General features: G+C 38.3%; 1 protein-coding gene and 1 long non-coding RNA gene across 2 annotated transcripts; both read right to left on the reverse strand.

Annotated features, from left to right (window-relative positions):
* Positions 1-1940: 1940 nt before the first annotated feature.
* On the reverse strand, positions 1941-4955 carry LOC307154191 (uncharacterized protein). Its single transcript, XM_079898953.1, has 10 exons — positions 4939-4955; positions 4718-4844; positions 4209-4555; positions 4041-4131; positions 3841-3957; positions 3645-3720; positions 3287-3544; positions 2988-3159; positions 2584-2732; positions 1941-2156 (listed from the first exon to the last, which is right to left on the reverse strand). Exons 2-10 carry the CDS (start codon positions 4805-4807, stop codon positions 1975-1977), a joined length of 1482 nt encoding a protein of 493 aa, XP_079755079.1. The 5' UTR covers positions 4808-4844; positions 4939-4955; the 3' UTR covers positions 1941-1974.
* A 4698-nt stretch (positions 4956-9653) lies between these two features.
* On the reverse strand, positions 9654-10049 carry LOC307154190. The gene is made up of 3 exons (XR_013820298.1): positions 9983-10049; positions 9823-9882; positions 9654-9745 (listed from the first exon to the last, which is right to left on the reverse strand). It is a non-coding gene; the product is annotated as an uncharacterized lncRNA (long non-coding RNA).
* Positions 10050-22728: the final 12679 nt, after the last annotated feature.

Below are 22728 nucleotides of genomic sequence, written 5' to 3' on the forward strand. Positions count from 1 at the left end.
GTGTTAGACAGTATTCTAGGTTATTACGTGAGGAAGTTTTTTGTCCAATAATTAGAATCCCTGTTTTTTCAGAATTTAGAAGCAGGAAATTACGAGTCATCCAATTTTTTATATCAGCTATGCATTCTGTTAATTTAGTGAATTGATAAGTTTCGTTAGGTTTTGAAGAAATATAGAGCTGAGTATCGTCGGCATAACAGTGAAAGCTAATGCCATGTTTCCTAATGATATCTCCTAATGGTAGCATGTACAGAGTGAACAGCAGCGGTCCTAGTACTGAGCCTTGTGGTACGCCATACTGAACTTGTGATCGATGAGACATCTCTTCATTTACTGCTACAAACTGATAACGGTCAGATAAGTATGATTTAAAGAGCAACTTGCAGGTTAGAAGACCCAACAAGTCAATGTATAGAAAAATAATGTAGGAACTAGATTTTCTTAAAAAAAAAATTATAAATACGCTACAGTGGCTTCTGGGGTCGTTTTTGTGAGAAAATTTTACTTCCGCATCTGAAAATGGGCGTGACGGGCGAGAGTCGTGACGTAGCACGAGGGAGAGCGGTCGATTCAAACAACAGGGAAAATGGATTGCAATGTCATTACATTACAATGGATGTGAATGAAGAAACCGAGTTCTCCGACGAGCATGCCTATGATGGCCCACAGGCATATAATTATGAGCCTCCTAGGCGAGATAGAGGCCAGGAGGGGGAGATTAGGGGAAGGAACAATGGGCAGAGGAGAGAAGTAGAGTTGTGGTGTCAAGAAAACCAGTGGCGAATAGGGCAAGTGACCTGGTGAGTGCAAGTTAGCACCGTGGCTAACGCTGGTTCATCTACTGTAGGGCTAGTACCTTGATGTTATGCAATAAATCTGCTTTAGCAAACATACGTTCGACCTTGTTCTTGATTAAACATCCATTTAGATTGTCTTAATTTAAGACAGCAACGTTTTGTCTTCTCATATTCTACAACCTACGATTCGAACGCTGAGACAGTGATTATGCAGTCCATCCAAGCTGGTTAGCACTAGCTACATTGACTAATGACCATGCCATAACATAAATAAATAATGACAATACCTAAGCTACAATAACAACAGTCTAACAATCATATCTGTATAAAAATCCAGTAAGTTACGCGGTTTTGCCTGCAAGAGGGAGGGAGAGAGGCAAATGTTTCTCTGATGGCTTTTTGTTGGCTAACGTTAGGTGCTTGTGCGGACATTGCGAGTCTATGACGTCGGCGGTGGACAGCATGTGTTGTCGAGAGGTGGATGCCTATTGGGCCGTAGTTGAGGGTTTAGTTCCGACCACGGATATTACCTGCCTGACGCTCCATCCCGGCTTTGATGCGTGTTGCCTCAACCCGTTTTCACTGCAGGTAGCATACCTCAACTTCAGGCAGGAGCATGGCCCTCTCCAAGTCAACAGACCAGAGTATGTTTAGACGAAGTTATAACACCACATGCCTAATCTATTATAGTTGTCAGTTTTCTACATAAATAAACTTTATATCAAAAGAATGTGCATTATTGATGCTGAGGGTTTAGCAGATTTTCAAACTCAGATGTGCATACATACAGTTGAGGCTCTACAATTAACGTTACCATTATGGAATAGAATAACAGAAAATGTTACATCAAATACTTATCACTTAATTGTAGTGACTATAACAGGATTGTTAATATCATGATTGCCCCCTTCATTGCTCTAGGCAATTCCGATACACAGCCTACAGGCAGGTGGTTCGATGGGCATATGGGTTTCTGGGCAGGGAGATCAGGAAGGCGATACCTGCTTGTGTTGTGGTCGCAATCAGGAGGCAGTTTCCAGAGGAAGGAGGAACATACAGAGGTTTCCAATGGCCCCATATGGGAGGCAATCAATAAATATGTATTTTTGTACAAAATGAACACATCACACAAATTGTCTTGGTGTATAAAATGTATTTCTAATTTCATTGACAGTAATTAGGACTTAAAACGTGAATGACGTTCAAGATGGTGGCCGACTGCCTCATCCTTGGCGATTTTATGATGCGTGGAAAGAGGGGCAGGTGCAGCTGAGGACAGGATGGCGCTGTCTTCTTTGAGGGCCTGTGGTGACCTTATATATCCCTCTCTCAGGGAGACCATCAGGGCCGATGCATATTCTTGATGAGGGAAACAAATATTGAATCACATTCAGTTATAAGGATACTCCACTTTAAGATGAAAATTGTCATCATATAATCACCCTCAAGTTGTTTCAAACCTGTATGAATTTCTTTCTTCTGCTGAACAGAAAGGAAGATATTTAGAAGAATGTCAGTAACCAGACAGTTTTTGGGTCCCATTGACTTCCATAGTAGGAAAAAATTTACTATGGAAGTGTTACTGTGTAAACTGTCTGGTTACTGACATTCTTCTAAATATCTTCCTTTTTGTTCAGCATAAGAAAGAAATTCATACAGGTTTGAAACAACATGAGGGTGATTATATGATGACAATTTTCATTTTAAAGTGGAGTATCCCTTTAACTAGTTAATTCATTGAGTCACCTAAAAATTATCATTAGAAACTGATCATGACACTGCTCACCGTATGATGGTTTCTCCTTTATGGGTCGGACGACCCAGCCACCCTTACGAAACCGGGGGTAACGGACTGCATAGCGCACCTCACCATTGTTTGTTTGCGCTACGTCTCTGTCTCCATTGTTATTGTAGTGGAGGGCCGCTAAGAGAAGTCTGTAGGGAAAATGATACACTTGAGTATTAGGTACCACAACTAAACCAATGTAGTGTGATACACCAGCAATACAATACATTCCAGCATGAGGTTAGTGAGGTGATGATTTGATTCCATGATTATTTATACAGACAGTAGGCTATGCAATGCTGTTGTAATTAACAATTTTGACCTTTTTCAATTAGGTTTTGGCTGCTATATTAGACTGCATTAGCTGTAGCCATATTCATCCATTAACCTTCATCAACATTTACCTGCTGTACATTCCAAGAAAAGAGAAGCCGGTGTGCTTTGGCGCAAAGTGCAGCATGAGTGAATGGAATGCCTCCAAGGAAAATGTTTGGTGTTGTGGTGAGAGCTGTCGAATATCCTTCAGCAGGGCCTTTCTGGAAGCAACACTTTCCAACTTTATCGCAGCTGTTGATCCTGTAAAAAACAGTGTATTTTATAAGTACTATTATTATTATTAGGCAATTAGTAGTATACTCAAACAAATCTTTGACAAGCACAATGCAAATGTGACCTCTGACCCCAATTGTACACTCTATTGTACCTGGTTCAAGCCACTGCTTGTCTCTTCCTTCTCCTTCCAGAGGTGGGTGTGCACATTGCGGAAATGAAGGGTAGCTGTGTTCATGTATATCCTGAACATGGTTCAGCATGCTCTGCCACTTGGCCTCCATCTTATCAGAATCGCCATTTGGGGTGGAAGACGCAGTCCAGTATAAATGGTTGATGATGGCGGGTCTCCATAGCTTCAGGTCCTCACAATCCTTCTCCTTGGCCACAGTATCCAGTGCTTTTTGTAGACCTGTTCCAGAGCAGAAACGTGAAATATTAAAAAAGCTATTAGAAATCACAAATAACATCCAAACTAAGCAAAACTACGGCACCGACATTACGTTACATACTTTTCCCAATATGCCAGATGTCGTAGAAATGCCTCGTTCCTTCTGGACACAACTCCTCACGGACCCACTTAGCAACCTATAATATGCAACACATTAAGAATGAGAACATTTACTTCAAGTTCACAGTATAGTTTTACAGTAGATATTATGATATAGAGATCCATCTATCTATTCTGGTCTGTACAAGCATCTTTACCTGCCGATTTCTGTCAGTTATTAGGGTTGACACCTGCATGCCTTGGTCCTTCAGGAACCGCACACTGCGTTTCAGACCCTCTATCTCACACCAGGTGCTGCTTGGGACCTCTGAGCTCTAACAAGAAAAAAAGATTTGATCATATCAGTAGCTTTTAAACCTGACACCTGATTTATGTGTCTAGCATATTATTAACCTACCTGGACAAGTTGAAGATCCAAAACCTTGTTTATTCGGTCTTCAATCAAGGAATATGTTCCATATTTGGCACAATGTCCAGGAGAGTCTGATCTATAAATATATAAAAGACAGTTTTTTTTTGGTTAATGGAAACAAAAATCACAGACACTTTAGGTATCTGTTAATACTGTGTTGGCCTGTTTTCTGTATCCGCAATAAGAGCCGAATCACAATACCTGCAGTCACCAGAGAGGATCAGTCCACCCCCAATCTCCTTCAGCTCTCTGATGATCCCTCTCTGCTCATTCTGCCAGGCCTGCACGATGGTAGGAATTGTGTAGAGGCGCTGATGGCGGAAAAAAGTGCTGGCACTGATGCACTGCAGCCCAAACAGCTTCAGCATTCGGATGGTCTGAGTAGCCAAGCAGCCCGAAAAGTGAATGGCACCGCTGAGTAGAAGATTGCAGGCTGGCATGTTTCGGTGCAGCATATTTTGATTCTGCCAGTAACGCTGATAGCCACATGCTGTGCAGGCCTGACCGATGTATATGAAACAGGAAATTAATACAACTACTAATACCATTAATGTATATAGTACAAACACAGACCAAATTCAAAGTCGCTCACACTTCCTCTGGATTTCCAGGGTAAGGCCATGATTAAACTCCAGACAAACAGTTCAAAAATATTCTCTTACCTGCTTGATTTTTATGTAAGTCCCTTCCTGGAACTCTATTTGTCCCTGGGTTTCTCCACAACAGACCGAGCAAACAGTGAACAGACACATCAGCTGGCTTAGGCAAACAATGAACTTGTCAGCCACACTGGAAAAAGAAAAGGAGAATGCTCATTCATGCTGACAGTGACAATTTGTGGACACAAAATCACAATAAAAATAGGTATTCTTTTTTTTTTTACTTGAGGTCATTGAGGGATTCCTGTGTTGGCTCTTCTGGATTCTCCTCATCAGATGTCTCACTACTAATCTCCTCGTCTGGGATCCATGACAGATCAGAATGGTCCATGACATCAGAGGATGATTCGTCCTCACTTTGGACCGAACTGGCCAGTGGAGTTGATGTTTGTTGCTCAAACCATTCAGTCTGAGTCCCCACACTAACCATTTCAGGCTTTACCTGAACAGCTAAGATGAACATAGATTAATGTTAGTTGCACAACATCACATAGTCAGTGGTAACAACACATGCACAGCCACAACACTACAGTCCAGTATGAAATGTCTTCTTTCTACCATTAGAAGTAACTTGTAAATGTTTGTGCCACATACAGCTAATGATACATACAAGTTACACTACCTGATGAATGTTGCAGACATTTGATGTTGCACTGTGACCCACGATGAAGGACTGGTTCAGTATTGTGTAGAGAGAAGCCCTCTGCATCTTCAAAATCTACAGTGCTAGGTGCATCCACCACTTCATTACTGGCTGCACTCTCTGCCAAAATCTGAAAACATAGCAAAATCACACAATAAAATAGGATACAAACTTAGTTACCAACTGGATCAGTAATAAATCAGTAAATAAAAAAGAAATAAATCCAAAGCAACTCTGACATGTCAAAACCTTCATTCAAACACATTACTAAAAGCATTTTAGAATTTGATCATTTGAAACATGGCAAGTCACCTCTGACATGGATAAATGGCTTTCAAACAAATGCCTTCTGTACAATTGTGGCTTGTTTGCAGAACCAGCATTATAATGTCCCAGGGAGCTACAACAATTCGTTATTTCATGAATTAAAAACAACCTCAAATCGAATCTAGGGGATTTCTACATATTGAGTAATACATTTGGACCTTGCAATTTACTGGAGAATATAACGTTAGCTTACGGGGATACAAAATCAGGCGGGAGGAACAGTTTGAATTGAAATGCGGGGGAAACGGGAGAGTTAGGCTAACTGTTAGCTGCCTGCCAATAGCTAAGTTATAACATTGTGCAAACTGCTTAATTCATGTCAGAAGGCAGACAATTACGACAACCTGTCCTAAAGCTCAGTCTCTCTCCCTCTCTCTGTATTATTATACTAAAACTTTACGAAATCACACAAATTAAGAGTTAAAATAATTAAAAGAAAGACTTACTCTGCTAAGTGCTCGTTTTCGTTGCACATAATTTCTGCTAACGTTAGCACTTGGTCCTCCAGTCCCGCCCGCGCCAAAATCAGGTGTCAGTTTTGATGGTGGACTTGATTCCATCGAGTGCACCGAGGGAACAGCATCAGTGATCAGCCTCACATGGTCCTTACTCCGAAATCCCATCCGAGATTCCAACAAATCTCCAGGTCGATAATTCTCCGGAGTGAAATGTGCGCCACAAACGACCGAGTGTGCGGTGACAGACGCGGCAGTGAAGTCTGCTCTCTTCACCTGAACAAAACGCACCCAAGAACGAAAAGCCTTGTTTTTCCTAGAAGGAAAATGATGGACACGATGTCCTGACAGGCTGGATTTTGTGCAACCAGCACAAACACAATAATTTACCATTATGGCTTCTCTAAAACTCGATCTAAAACTTTCTCTGTCGCTCACTACTGCTCTAACTACTACACCCACAATGAGAGCGCTGGCTGAACGCGAGCTCATATTTACCTCGGCCTACGTCATATGACGCGTTGCTAAAGGGGGAAAGGCGTATTCCAGAGCCATAGCACATTTTCATCAAAATCTCTACAACCAATTAGATTTCATTAGTAATTTCTACATATGTGTTTTTAAAAAACCTCTTCAGACAATATCAAGTATTAATTCAGTTATAAATTTAACCTGCAAGTTGCTCTTTACATTTACATTTTACATTTAGTCATTTAGCAGACGCTTTTATCCAAAGCGACTTACAAAGTAGGACTAGATTAAGCGAGACATCATGAAGAGGCAAAAAACAAGAAGCAGCGCAAGAAGTGCTCAAGATACAACGTTCAGGCATTATTCAGAGTAGCATAAGCCCGATAAGTGAGGGTTAGAGGGAAAGGGGAGGTGTTTTTTTTTTTTTTTTTTTTTTTTTTTTATGAGGTTAAGTGCTCCCGGAAGAGATGGGTTTTCAGATGTTTTTTGAAGGTTGTCAGGGATTCTGCATTCCGGATGAGGGTGGGGAGAGCGTTCCACCAGCATGGAACTGTGAATGAGAATGTTCTGGAAAGTGATTTTGTGGCTTTCTGGGATGGAACCACGAGACGTCGCTCGTTGGCCGATCGTAGGCTTCTGGCAGGGATGTAGACTCGTAGGAGTGAGTGAAAGTAGGAGGGAGCTGAGCCTGTGATAGATCTGTAAGCAAGCGTCAATGCCTTGAACTTGATGCGAGCAGCGAGAGGTAGCCAGTGCAGTGAGCTGAACAGAGGAGTGACGTGGGCCCTCTTTGGCTCGTTGAAGACAAGACGGGCTGCAGCATTTTGGATCATCTGTAGAGGTTTAGTTGCACATGCTGGAAGTCCGGCCAGAAGAGCATTACAGTAGTCAAGCCTAGAAATGACCAGGGCCTGGACGAGAAGTTGTGTTGCATGCTCAGTTAGGAAAGGCCTGATCTTCCTGATGTTGTGCAGTGCAAACCTGCATGATCGAGCTGTCTTTGAAATGTGATCTGTGAAGGTCAGCTGGTCATCAAACGTTACTCCAAGATTTCTCACCGACTTTGATGGGGTGATTGATGATGACTCTAGCTGGATAGTGAAGTTGTGCTGTAGAGACGGATTGGCAGGGAGGACGAGAAGCTCAGTCTTTGCCAAGATGAGCTGCAGGTGATGTTCCTTCATCCACGTCGAGATGTCTGCCAGGCAGCTTGAGATCCGTGCAGCTACTGTGGGATCATCTGGTTGAAACGAGAGGAAGAGCTGTGTGTCATCAGCATAGCAGTGCTCTTTAAACCATGCTAGTGCAATTCCACTAATGCCAACATAATTTTCGAGTCTATTTAAAAGAATGTTGTGGTCAATGGTGTCAAATGCAGCACTAAGATCGAGTAACACTAATAGCGAGACACAACCACGATCGGATGATAAGAGCAAATCATTTGTGACTCTAATGAGAGCTGCCTCGGTACTATGGTACGGTCTAAATCCTGACTGGAAATCCTCCAGATATCATTTCTTTCAAGAAAGGAACACAGTTGTGAGGATACTGCCTTTTCTAATATCTTTGACAGAAAAGGTAGATTCGAGATCGGCCTGTAATTGACTAATTCTGTAGGATCAAGTTGCGTTTTTTTAACAAGCGGTTTAATCAAAGCCAGCTTAAAGGTTTTTGGTACGTATCCTAGTGTCAAAGACGAATTAATGATATTAAGAAGAGGATCTACACTGTTAGACTTTTCAAGGGTTTTTTTACAGTAATTTACTGGCAACACTGTTGCCAGTAAGTTACTGTAATTAAGAGTTCCAGTACCAAACCGTATTTCAGTTTTACATTACATGGTACTGTAATTGTGTAATACAGTGAATTACTGTAAAAACAAAGCTAATCAGTACACTACTGTAATTATTTTTATTTGTACTAAATATAAATTAGATTTCAGAATTTTGATATATGATTCATTTAATTTTTATCCTACATACTACTGACATAAGTACTACTGACATACAAACCAATTAGACAAAGTTAACACAAAATACCATTTTTTTATTTAAAACATTTCATATATATCACAAAATAAACATGTCAATGCTGGAAATGATGTGTGAAATTTTTACACATTAATGGGTGAGTTTAGGGACAACATTTTTTGGTGTTAATTTGAACTCATTCGTTGTGTTAATGATTTTAACAAAGTAAATATGTCAGAAAGGTTAGCACAAAGATGTGTAAACGTGTTAAATTAACACATCATGTGCTGTCCTTCACTGCACACATTTTTAAAAACATACATAAAACCATAAACAAAACATTAGCATTTGACTAAATTAATGTAGCGTCATTGGTTGTTTAGCTTATACAAGTATTATAATGAAATATCAACCATTACATTCATAAAACTGCAGAATATAAATACATTTTTAAGCAGACAAAAAGGAAATTTCCAACACAGGACAAAACACAGTTCTTTTCACAATACATGACACATAACCCCACCTTAAAAACAATTTCACTTATTTACAAAAATTAGTTGGATTCATGTACACTGGTGACCAAAAGAAGTATTTAAGTGTCTTAATGTTTTTGAAAGAAGTCTCTTTGATGCTCAAGAAACATTTCTTATTATTATCAATGTCTGACTGTCTACCCCTCAGTCTACTTCTACGAGTAAAAGTCATCATCAAAATAATCTTTAAAAAGCCAACACAATGTTTTTGTCCACCTTTGCGAATAAATGAACTTCTCCAAAGATTGGTTCCTGTTCAGAACTTGATTGACAACATCAGAATGTTCCCTGGTCTGTATGCGTGTCCACAAACACAAATGTACTCAGTCCTTCAGAGGAGATCTCAGTTCCAACACTATATGAGAGAGAGAGAGAATATTAGTGTCACATTATTTTTAACCTCCTTTTTTGTTAATTTTTATTATTGTTTTCACAAAAACTTAAGAATAGATATTTGTAAACAGCTTTTGTCAATAAATAGCATACAAAAGAATTCAATTAAATTATGCCAGATTCAATTTTAATACTTACAAATCCTAAATTCTGTCCAAAAATGCTGAGATCCATAGAAATAAAGACTGAAATCGATGATTTTAGCCCATTTCAGCTTGTCTGCAGTGAAGGGGTTCCTGTTTGAGACAAATACACAGTAAGTCAAGAAATCACTGTGTGACGATCGTTCTCCTTCCTACAGTAGTTAACCCACCTGTGCGCTGATATTAGGACCTTCCTGGTCAGGTGGGACTGCAATGGTAGAGTCTTCTGCCTATTAAAATATCAAAATAATGCAGAAATATAAACTTAAGTTGTTTAGAATGCTAGATGAATTGTGAATGAATTAGTGAGAGTTTTACTGCAGTGCTTACCTGGATACATTTAATCTGGTGAGACTGAACAAAGACAATGGTCCATCTTCTGATTGGTTAATTTGCTGTGTAATAAATGTAAAGTTAGACATGATGCAAAGGTCACTTATTTGATATAAAGTTAGCCAATTTTATAGAGATTTTATAAGATATTGTAAGCTACCTAGTGTGCACCAGTGGCTCCAAATCAATTTTCACATATTGCTAATCATTTCAGCAAACTTATCTAAAAATATATCACAAATGGCCTAACGTTAACTTATCTCCGGAATCTTGCTAGAAGTCACTGGCGCGAATTGGTGCTTTGTTGCAGTTGCCTTTAAACACATATAAAAATGGAAGTAAATATTAAATTACATAATAAAAAAAAACTATAATATGTTATAGTTTGCAAACTAATGCTAAAACTATAAAGGTTCTCATCAGTAGGCCAACATTATCTACAACCAACACAGAATTTCACATTAGTTTATTCACATTTATTGTTAATGTAAACGCGCTGCTCGTTGGCATATTTTAACTCGACAATTCAATAATCTAACAAAGTGTGTAAAATGAAACGTTAGCTCAGTTTACCGTGGTAAAGTTCGTTACTGCCATGTTGACGAGTAACGTTAGGCTAACTTTATAACATATAGCCTATAGGTTAAACTGGGCACAATCCTGTCAACACACACAGAATGGGTTTTTTTTTTACCTTGCTTGCTGATCTCTCTCTCGGTGAAGACGTGAAGTGAATTTCGTCTCTTCCCCGGGCCAGACACGAATGGCGCGATCCAACAAAAGACAGACCAGTGATATTACACTGGATGCTCTGGCGCGACACGACAAATCCCAGACAGTGTAGTGATGCGCCGCGGCCGTTATGTTTCTGACGTACGGTACTCCGAGTCCAAGCGCTCGCGCTATTTATGACAAAACAGGTTTGCATTTTGTATTAAAGGTCCGGTCGCTTCAATGTGTCCAATATAGACAGACTCTGGCTATTATAGCGTTGTAAGGCAAAAATTAGGAAATAAAAAGCACGATGGAATGGTGCCAGCCAGAGAGGCCGTTATGTCAAATACAGTAGTTGGCTAGAAAAAGAGCTATGAGAGTATTTTGTTAAATATGTGTACTATATTACATATTTATTATATTTGTACTTATATCATTAAATAAAGTTGTTATTATAATAAAAAACGCATTATATTTAATTTGAGTTATTTTTAACCTTAAATAATATTACCAGCTGATAGGGCTGTCTGTCTGTATGTAGCCTCCCAGCAAGCAATTTCGCGTCTAATAGACGTCTAATAGCCGTCTAAACACAGCCCAGACGTCTAGGCTAAATCGAGGCTAATTTTGGGCTGTCAGTGAAAATCTAATAGACGTCTAAACATAGCCCAAGAATAGACAGCTATTGAATGACTACATATATACGTCTAATAGACGTCTAACCATAGCCCAAGAATAGACAATCAGACAGCTATTGAACGACTATATTTATACGTCCCATAGACGTCTAACCATAGCCCAAGAATAGACTAGTCATCAATTAGACCACTATTAAACGACTACATATATACGTCTAATAGACAGGTAATATGGGTCTAGGCTAAAACAAGGCTTATTTTGGGCTGTCAGTGAAAATCTAATAGACGTCTAACCATAGCCCAAGAATAGACTAGTCATCAATTACACTACATATACATGTAATAGACAACAAAATGAGGCATAAGGATTATTTTCACTCAAATATAACAGGTTCTCATAAATGAAAATCCATCCAAACTAATTGAATATAAAGGGATTTATTTTGAACAATTATATAGACAACATTCAAACATAAAAATGAACAAATAAAACATTTGAAAAATATGTAAAACAAATTAAGATATTAAAATTTTTAATTAACAACTGTTTATTTAGATCCATAACCCCCACCCCCTGCCCTCCCTGGAGCTTGTTTGAAATGATTTGAAATAACGTTTTTTATTTCACATTCAGTCGCCGAAGGAAAGTTGGTCATCACTGCGTCTGCCAAATGAGAAAAAGGAAAGAATTATTGCTCAAGAAAAGCATTGTTGACAGTCATTTAACTAATTACAGTCAATCACTTTTGCTAGGATGCACACTAGAGCTGGCCAATATAGAGTTAACAGAATATAGATTGAGACTATATAATTTATATCAATATAGACAATAATTTATATCAATATTATAAATAAATTAATATCAATAATTGAACATTTTTGCTCGCGTAATGGTGATGCAATACGGGGTGTAACGATACGCGTATTGAACAATTCTGTACAAGGCATAGATTATATATATATATATATATATATATATATATATATATATATATACATACATATATAGGCTATATACACACACACATACATATACATATATAGGCCTATCTGAAATTTTCTTCTCGAATGTTCATTTTTATCAAGCTCATATATGCAAGTTCAGTAATTTCACTTAAATGGCAATGAAAATTACCTATTAATTGTCATTTAAGTGAAATTACTGAACTTACATATATGAGCTTGATAAAAATGAACATTCGAGAATAAAATTTCAGATGGCACTTAGAGGCTTTTGCATCTGAACTCTTCATATACATATACAGTGATGGGAATAACGGCGTTATAAATAAACGGCGTTATTTTTTTCAATAATGAGTAATCAAACTAATTATGACTGATTAAAAATATAAATAATGTTGACTGATTGCAGGATAATTTGCAATAAACAGTGTCTAAATCAAATAAAGTGGATTACATCACTCCAGTTCTGAGGTTTTTACACTGGCTATCTGTCTGTCAAAAAATTAATATAAAAAAAAACTACAGTTGGTTATTAAAGTAACATTTTAAGGCCAAAGTAAATTTCTAATCTTCTGATGCACTGAACCATCCAGAGCAGACCTCTCAGGACATCTGGGACAGTAGCCAGCTACTTTTATATCTCCAAAGTCAAAACAAAACATGGAGAAGCAGCATTCAGATTTATATCTGAAACAAATTCACTGAAAACTGAATGTATGCTGCATATTTTAATTATTTACAAACAAGACTTTATGTTTTTTTTCTTTTCATGTTGCACTATGCTGCTGTTAAAATTTATATAAAGTACTTACAAAATTTGCTTTAAATCAACTGTAATTTAAAAACCAAAATATACTGGTATCTTATTAATAATAAAAAAATAGTAATGATAAGTTTCATAGTTTCATGCTTACCACATTCATTGAATTTAGATACATTTGCAATAACACGTGCAGGTAACATTAACTTTTTGGAGAAAAATAGTACTCTGCAATGTTAATGTTAAAATGTCACGGTTCCTACACATTATAACAACTAACTAATTTAAACAATGAACATATCAAAAATAACACGCATACTTACAAGATCGAAGTATAAATGTTCAGATTTTCACTCAGACCGTCGCTCTCCGACAGCTGCCTCGTGTAAAATAAAATGGCGGAAATGTTTTTGCGAAATTTGGCTAAAGTGATCTAGTCGCGCAATGCTATAGTCCCAGACATGTCTCAGTAGTGTTTCGATTGTGCCATCTAGCGGTTGGGAAATGCAATTGCATTTGATTTGATGTTTTATCGTAGATTGTGTATGAATGTTTGACAAAACATATTAAGCTGTGTGAGCGAAAACATTTAAAAGACTAATATTCTTATACTAGATCGCTGGTCTGAATCTGGGCTATAGCCAAGCCGTACGTAGACCAGATTGCTTTGATTTCGCCAGGTGGGCTAAAGCAGACCGCATAGCCGTCCAATTCGGAGCTAAATCGTGACTACAGATCGACCATGTCGTGAAATGACATATTGAACCTTGTAGATATCATACCAATGCGAACATGATGGAATATCAACCATTTCATGCACTGCCTGGCAAAAAACTACAATCAGTTTTGACTAAAAGTGGGCTACAATAGCCGGGTCTGAATACGAGCTAAATCGTGGCTACGCACAGCCTATAACATGTAGCCTAAAATAAAGTAAGCCAAACAACTTGTAATCACGGTAGACTTTGCTTACATGATGGAATATCATACATCTCACAAGTTATTTTGGAAAAAAATACATTTATCCAGATAAAAAGTTATTTGGGCTAAAAGTAGGTTACGCATAGCCGGGTATGAATACGAGCTAAATCGTGGCTACGCACAGCCTACACATATAACATGTAAAATAAAGTAAACCAAACAACTTGTAATCACGGTAGACTTTGCTTACATGATGGAATATCATACATCGCACAAGTTATTTTGGAAAAAAATACATTTATCCAGATTAAATGTTATTTGGGCTAAAAGTGGGTTACACATAGCCGGACTATATCGGGTCTATATTTAACCCAGACGTTGAAAAGACGGCTATTGCTTGCTGGGCTATGTATTTTTTTTTTCTTGAGAAAAATTAACACCTATCTTGTGTACCTAATATTTATTCAAATGAGTCAATATTAAATCAAATCACAAGAATTGAATTTAAATCGTGAAATTTGTTTCAAGAAATCTGTAAAAAAAAAAAAACTAGCTTACCAGAAATTGTACCATATAAACATTGTAACATGTTGTCACTAAACCTAATACAATTCAGTTTAGTTACTAAAATGTTTCACTCCAAGTTAAACTCAAAAGTATAAAAAAAAAAAAAAAAAAAACACTTTTGAAAATAACACATTTAATGGTGAATTGTTAATTTGCATACACGAGCAGTAACTGCACTACATGTACATATTCACAGGAATGATTATTGTAAACAAGATTTAAACCTACCCATCACACACTGTGTGAAAGTCTCACTAATGACACTGATTTGCGACGCGGATGGATAAGAGCGCTCTCTTCCTGGTTGCGGGGACTCTTATTTTGACGGAACGCAGCTCATTCGGTGGAGTCAGTGCTTCAGGGTGCTTCTCATTTCTTTTTATTTCTTTTTTTATTAATGCTTAGAGCATACATAAATCAATGCAGGGGTAAATGCAATTTAGATTACAATTACATATTACAACATCAGGAAAATATCATACAAATGACATAAAGAAACCGTTTTAAGGGCTTTAGAGTTGCTGGATGTAAGGAGAGTGTCCAGGTACGATTTAAAGGGGGGGTGAATTGTTGTTTCATGCATACTGAGTTTTTTACACTGTTAAAGAGTTGGATTCCCATGCTAAACATGGACAAAGTTTCAAAAGTTAAGTTGTACGTTTGAAGGAGTATTTTTGTTCCAAAAATACTCCTTCCGGTTTGTCACAAGTTTCGGAAAGTTTTTTTCGAGTATGGCTCTGTCTTACGTTAGATAGGGCGGAATTTCCTTATATGGGTCCTAAGGGCACTTCTGCCAGAAAGACGCGCGCGCGCCCGTACACCAGACACAGAGAAGAGAGAGAGAGAGAGAGAGAGAGAGAGCGAAAGCAGTACATTACCTCATCAAAGCGCTCTGCTCAGCTCACCAAAGAAGTGGGTTTTTGGTTGCCAGCCAGGGCAAGACACCCCTGCACAGATTCCCAAAGAACCCAGCGTTAAGAACAGTGGATGTAGATTGTTTTTCCAGGGCAAAAACGGAGTTGTGCGAGACTGTTTGTTCCCTGCATTTCGACGATGATTGTTTTATAAACAAAGCCCACATCGACGGATTTGCAGATCGTCTAATGCTTAAGGATCGAGCAATCACAATGATAAAGGTTTGCGATTGCAGGCGGTGAGTAAACTGCTTAAAATGTCTCTGTGTTGTTGTTATAGCTTGGTTAGCACAGCTTTAGCTCCGCCCACACGGCCCGCCTTCAGCCGCTCGGTTTTTCCGGAAAAACTCGGTACAGCCTATCTGTCTATTATAAATATAATAAAACTAAAGACTTTTTGGAGATATAAAGGATGCAATACTACTCTATAGGTACTCAGGATTTACAGGAGATTGAGTGAAAATGAGCATTTCACCCCCCCTTTAAGTTCCTTACAGAATATGAAAAAATAGGGCTTAGCACCCTGGAATTTACATTTGTGTAAGAAAAATTTCGCTAACAGAATAAATAAGTTTATCAAAAAATATTGGTCCTTTACATCTTTACCAAAGTTGTGTTGACCAAATAAAACATCTTTGTATAACAAAGAACAACTCTGTGATGAAAATGTGCGTACAAAGATACAGAAATCCTTCCAAAACAGACTGGTATAAGTGCATTCCCAGAAGAGATGAGAGATAGATTCATCTTCAGCACCACAAAAGGAACATAAAGAGTCAATATCAGGAAACATTTTAGTAGAGTTTCACAGGATAGCAACGATGAAGTAATTTATAAGACACCTCTTTGACCTTATTGGTTATTAAATATTTAGATGACAAAGTCAACACTTTCTTCCATGTAATATCGACAAATTGGCCATTCCAATAGGACACAATGCATGGGAGAGAAACAAACTCATTCTGAAATAGCTGTCTAATTCTCCTGTTACGACCAGAGGAGTTAGATAAAAAACAAATCTTCCCAATCATGGTATCAAAAGGATGAGCTACTGATGTGGAAATCAGAGATCTAGCAGAGTCTCTGAGAAGAGTTATTGCTCCATGAGGAATGGCATCCATTACAATGGCAAACTCTCGTGGAGTGACAGGTATATTATACTTATTTAAAAATTCTGAATAGGAATACAAGTGTCCATCAGTATTGATTAGATGAGAGACCAAAATAATATTATTATTAACCCAATCTGGGAAAAAGAAAGACTTTTTTTTTTTTTTATAAAGAATATCGCAATTGTTCCAAATTAAATACCGATGAGGACTAAAATTGTGTTTATAAATTAGGTGCCAGGCCAAAAGCATTTGTTTATGAAAATTTGATAATTTAAGGGGTAACTTAGTGATGTTATAGTTACATAACAATAGGAAAGGGAGACCTCCAACTTTAGAGAAAACAAGATTAGGGAGAATATTCCAGAATGAAGAGGGGTTTGTTAAGTACTGTTTTAACCAATTTATTTTGAAAGTGTTATTCAAAGAAGTGAAATCTAGAAAATTTAGCCCACCAGAGTCATATTTGTTAATAACCACAGACTTTTTAATATAATGCCTCTTATGCTTCCACAGAAAGTCAAACAGCATTCTGTCAATATCTGCACATGCAGATTTATCCACGTATAAAGAGAGAGCCGGATAAGTCAATCTTGAGATACCCTCAGCTTTAGCAATAAGGGTTCGCCCTCTCAGAGATAAATCCCTCTGTAACCATGAGTTGAATTTCCTTTTAGTTTTTTCAACAACTGGGTCAAAGTTCAGTCTGCATCTGACTTTATCATCCTTACATATGGATACACCCAGATACGTCACCTGTGACTGAACTGGAATACCATAAAGAGAAAGAGAAGAACAGGTTTTGACAGCTAACAGCTCACATTTATTAAGATTTAGATTTAGACCGGAAGCTTTGGAGAAAAAATTAATGTGCTGAATGGCAATCGGAATCTGTGATTCATCTTTTAAAAATAGAGTAGTGTCGTCAGCTAGCGGACTAATAAGAATATGCTTGTTGTCAATAGTTATGCATTGCAAATGACTACTTGAAAGAGAAGAGGAAAGAAGTTGTGCAGCTATGAGAAATAAATAAGGGGATACAGGGCAACCCTGACGGACTCCTCTTGACACTTGAAATCTAGGCGAAGTACCTGATTTAAGGTTAATGGAACAGTTGGCATTCTTATAAAGAGTTCTTATAGATTTGCAGAATGAATCGCCAAACCCAAGCTTTTGGAGAGATAGAAACATAAAATCGTGTTCGAGAGAGTCAAAGGCTTTGTAAAAGTCTACAAAAAGAATAAGACTTTCATCATCAACTAATTCACTATAATCTAATAAATCTAGAACAAGTCTGATATTGTTTGCTATATGTCTTTTTGGCATAAACCCTGATTGAGTTTCATCAATAACCGAACTCAGAACACACTTAAGCCTCTTGGCCAAAACCCAAGCTAATATTTTATAATCATTATTGAGAAGACAAATAGGCCGCCAATTATCTATTAAAGTAGTATCTTTTTTAGGCTTGGGTATAAGAGTTAGAAGTCCTTGTGTTAAACTAGAAGGCAACGTTTCTGATTGGATACTCTCCAAAAACATCTCTAGCAGGAACGGTGCCAACTCTTCTGCAAAGCTTTTGTAAAATTCAGCCGTTAGGCCTTCAGTTCCTGGAGATTTGTTATTTTTAAGGCCTTCAATCCCCTCAAATACTTCGTTGATAGTCATGGTTTTATCACAAGCGAGCTGGTCATCTTTAGATATTGACTTAACCTCCTTTAAAGGAGCACTTCGACTTTTTGGGACTTTAGCTTATTCACCGTATCCCCCAAAGTTAGATAAGTCCATACATACCTTTTTCATCTCCGTGCGTGCTTTAAGTCTGTTTGACGCACCCAGCGCTAGCCTAGCTTAGCACAAAGACTTGATGTAAATGGCTACAGCTGTTATCAAAATAACAGCATTTATCTAAAATAGAAAGCTTTTTTAACATTATACACTAGGCTTACAGTTCAAAAGTTTGGGGTTAGTAAGATTATTTTTTTGGGAAAAAAAATAAAGAAAGTAATTGCCTACTTTTATTCAGCAAGGATGCATTACATTAATCAAAAGTGACAGTTAAGATAATGTTACAAAAGCTTTCTATGTACTTTCTAAAAGCTTTAAAACATTAATAATAATCAGAAATGTTTTTTGAGCATATTATTCCCTCAGGTAGATTACATGTTTTCTTGCGTGGCTGGATGTTAGACTCATGAACAATAATCACGTTGTTTGCATTCGCCAAAATTGATTAGCCGAAATCAAAACGTGGACAGTGAAAGGAAATTACCGTTAGCGCGAGACGAGTTCGGCTTGAAGCGGAAGCGACCAGACGGCAGAGGATGTTCGCAAATCAAACAATGATTTGTCTCAAAACAGTGATTAAAAAAAGCTGTGATTGGATGATGACAGGTGTCGGTGATCATTCTCAAGTGTCGTGGTCAGCACTGCTGCTGTTGCTGTTGTATCAGTCAGTGGTTTATCAGCTTGTCAAAAAACGGGACACGGGAGGTCACGCACGGGACAAATAAATTAGGCCCAAAATACGGGACGTCCCGCCTAATTCGGGACAGTTGGCAACCTTAGTGACAGTATCATCCTAAACCAGCAACCCAACACCACCATCTACAGGCCAAAGAGTGTACAGTCACTAAATGTGCACATAAATGAATTTATTTTATACCCCCCCATGGATGAAATTCTACGAAACTTAGCATACCCCCAGAGGATGTCAAGTTAATCATACACATGAAATATGGTGCAGTTCTGAACATCTCAACTGAAGATAGGGGCGATTAAAGCAGAATAATATTGCATTTTAATTTTTTATGGGAGGGGCGCAAATCACAAATGAGTGATTATGGGCTAGGTTGATGTGGGCCCTTAAGACCAACATACCATAAAAATTTCTTCATCCTCGGTGCCACGGTTCAGGTAGTTATTTAGGAAAAACTGCATTTTTTGGGTTTCTGGGGGCCCAGCGCGGGGGGGGAGTGGCCCCCGGGGACCAAACGAAATTTTTCTGTAAAAGTCTAGTGGGGCTACATGCCCACCAAATTTCATGTTCCCCGGTGTTTCGGTGTCCCTGGTATCGTTGACGAAAAATTCAGTAGATGACGAAAAAAAAAAAAAAACTTACGCTACGCTAGCGGCGGTCATAATTAAATCAAACTTCTCCATGAAAATTTTCAATTTCAAATTAGGCGAAGTGGACTGTCTAGGAGGAAATCAAGATTGTTATTGGGAGCGATATTAAAATCTCCACCAATACAGATTACAGCATCAGGAATTGTATTAAGCCATAACGAAATTTTATCTCCTATATCTTCTAATAACAGGTCATTTTCCCGAGAAGCATTATAGTAAGTAAGTAAGTAAAATTTATTTGTATAGCACCTTTCACAGACAGAAGAGTCACAAAGTGCTGCACAGTAATGAAAACAAACAAAAAATCTAAACAACACAAGTAAAACCAAGTACAACTCCACAACTGTACTACCATCAGATTCATAAACATGTTAAATTGTTAGTTAAAAGCTTGTCCAAAAAGATGAGTCTTTAAGTGTTTTTTAAAAGATTCCACAGAACTCATAGTTCTCAGAGCTAAAGGGAGCGAGTTCCAGAGCTTTGGAGCCACAACACAAAAAGCACGGTCACCTCTTGTCTTAAGACGTGTTCTGGGAACAGTTAAAAGATCTTGGCCTGAAGACCTCAGAGACCGACAAGGAGTATGCATATTTAAAAGATCCTGGATGTAGGAGGGAGCTTGACCATGCAAGGCTCTGAAAGTAATAACCAAAATTTAAAAATGAACTCTAAAACCAACAGGAAGCCAATGAAGGGCCTTCAGCACAGGAGTAATGTGTGACCTCCTGCTGGTCCTAGTCAAGAGCCTAGCAGCTGCATTCTGTACAACTTGCAGTCGATCTAGAGAAGATTTATTCAAACAAGTGTACAGCACATTACAATAGTCTAATCGTGTAGAAATAAAGGCATGAACAAGCATCTCTATCTCTTTTCTGGAAACCATAGATCTAATCTTAGCAATGTTCCTGAGATGGAAAAAACAGGTGGGAACCACAGATTTAACATTACTGTTAAAACACATTGATCTGTCAAAAATGACACCCAGATTTCTCATGTCACTACGGTCAGAAGATGATAGACCCCCAAGGGCCTGCCTAATCTTAGGGGTGATGTTGTCTGGGGCAAAAATCATCACCTCTGTTTTATCCGTATTAAGTTGCAGAAAGTTATCAGCCATCCATTTATTAATGGAGACTAAACAATTCAGCAAAAGGGACAGTTTGTCTAGTCTGTCTGGACTAAATGAAATAAATAACTGGATGTCATCCGCATAACAATGATAAGATACTGTTTTAAAACTACTTATAATCTTTCCAAGGGGAAGCATGTACAGACTGAACAGAAGGGGGCCAAGCACAGAACCTTGCGGCACACCACAAGACAAAGGAACAGAATCTGACATGAAAGATCCTGTGGACACAGAAAAACTACTGTCAGAAAGATAGGAGGTAAACCAATCCAGAGCAGATCCAGAAATGCCCACTAGAGAGTTAAGTCTATCAATCAGAATGCAGTGATCAACAGTATCAAACGCTGCACTAAGATCTGACAAGACCAGCACAGAACACTCTCCTGCATCAGCAGCCATCAAGATGTCATTTGAAACCCTAAGGAGGGCAGTTTCAGTTGAATGGTTTTTACGAAAGCCAGACTGGAAATTATCACAGATACTATTAGCCTCCAACACATTATTTAACTGCATACACCTAGGGACCTGGCCCAGCCTAAGAGAAAGGTTTATAATTGAAACCAAACACGGGCCAATAGATGAAATGGATTTCATGAACAAAGATGTAGGCAAAATATCGACAGAGCTTTGGGAAGGCTTCATTGTACCCACTACCCTAATGACGTCCTCCAGGGCAATGGGGCAAAAGGAGTCCAGTATTGAGGGTCTTTGTTGAGTAACTATAAGGTGGTTTACTGATGGTACAATGCCTGTCCTAACAGCTGTAACCTTGTCCACAAAATAAGACAAAAAATGATTGCAATCATCTTTCAAAAACACAGGGACAGAAGATGTAGCAGGAGAAACAATGTTATTAATAGTCTCAAACAAAGTTTTAGGATTCCTTCTGCTGGCAGATATCAGTTTTGAAAAATAAGAGACTCTAGCATCCTTGATCATCTCGTTAAGATCAATCAAGAGCTCTTTAAGATGCAGGCGATGGACTTGAAGCTGAGTCGTTTTCCAGACACGTCTAAAGCTGCGGATAGCGTCATTTATCCACGGAGATGTATTAACAACAGGAACTAGTCGAGTCTTAAGAGGAGCCACTCTATCCAGCAGCAGAGTGCAATGCTCATTAAAAGACTGTACAGAAACGTCAATGTCATCTGAGATAAAAACCGAGCTTGAATCAAAATCGGCTGAGAAATTTTCAACAGCAATCTGGTTAACCATGCGAGAGCAGGACACACGCGTAACAGGCAGAGGGTCCTCGTTATAAGCAAGATCAAATAAAATGCATTTGTGATCACTAACAAATACATCTTCGATACAAATATTGCTAGTATTTAGACCATGAGAGAGAACTAGATCAAGCGTATGTCCCTTAATGTGCGTAGGACCAGTGACGTGTTGAGTAAAGTTGAAAGATTCCGTGATGTTTAAAAATTCAGAAGCAATATTGCAGGCATCGTCATCCACGTGAATATTGAAATCGCCGACATAATCACTCTGTTCAGTTTAATAGTGGATGATAAAAAGTCAGTAAATTCACTCAGAAAAGAGGCCGTTGGCCCAGGTGGTCGGTAAACCAAAATAAAATAGAATGAATTTAAACGACCAACTTTAGTCATCTGTAGCTCAAATGAAGAGTACATACCTGCGCTCATCGACTGGCCAGACTGATCTCATGAAATGGCGTATGTATGACACGCCAATTCGTATTTCCATTTTTGGCGTGTTATCAACACGCATAATCGCTTTTCAGCGTGTTTATCAACGCCGTTGATTTACGTTACATTACTGTATATAAATATATATGACCTACCCCAACCGCGTCCCTAAACCTACCCATCACTCGGGTTAATACCATTTATGAGTGTTCCCCTACCATCCTAGGAAAAAAATATTGCTCCCCAG

Source organism: Squalius cephalus, assembly GCF_949319135.1.
Source record: "Squalius cephalus genome assembly, contig: scaffold_110, whole genome shotgun sequence".
NCBI lineage: Eukaryota > Metazoa > Chordata > Actinopteri > Cypriniformes > Leuciscidae > Squalius > Squalius cephalus.

Excerpts from the sequence above, each read along its gene's own strand:
- LOC307154191 (XM_079898953.1), bottom strand. The coding sequence starts at position 4,807 with ATGTGTCTGTTCACTGTTTGCTCGGTCTGTTGTGGAGAAACCCAGGGA. Across the intron at positions 3,721-3,840 it reads TAACTGACAGAAATCGGCAG|GTTGCTAAGTGGGTCCGTGA; the intron begins GTAAAGATGCTT and ends TGCATATTATAG. Across the intron at positions 2,157-2,583 it reads AAAGGAGAAACCATCATACG|AATATGCATCGGCCCTGATG; the intron begins GTGAGCAGTGTC and ends TCCCTCATCAAG.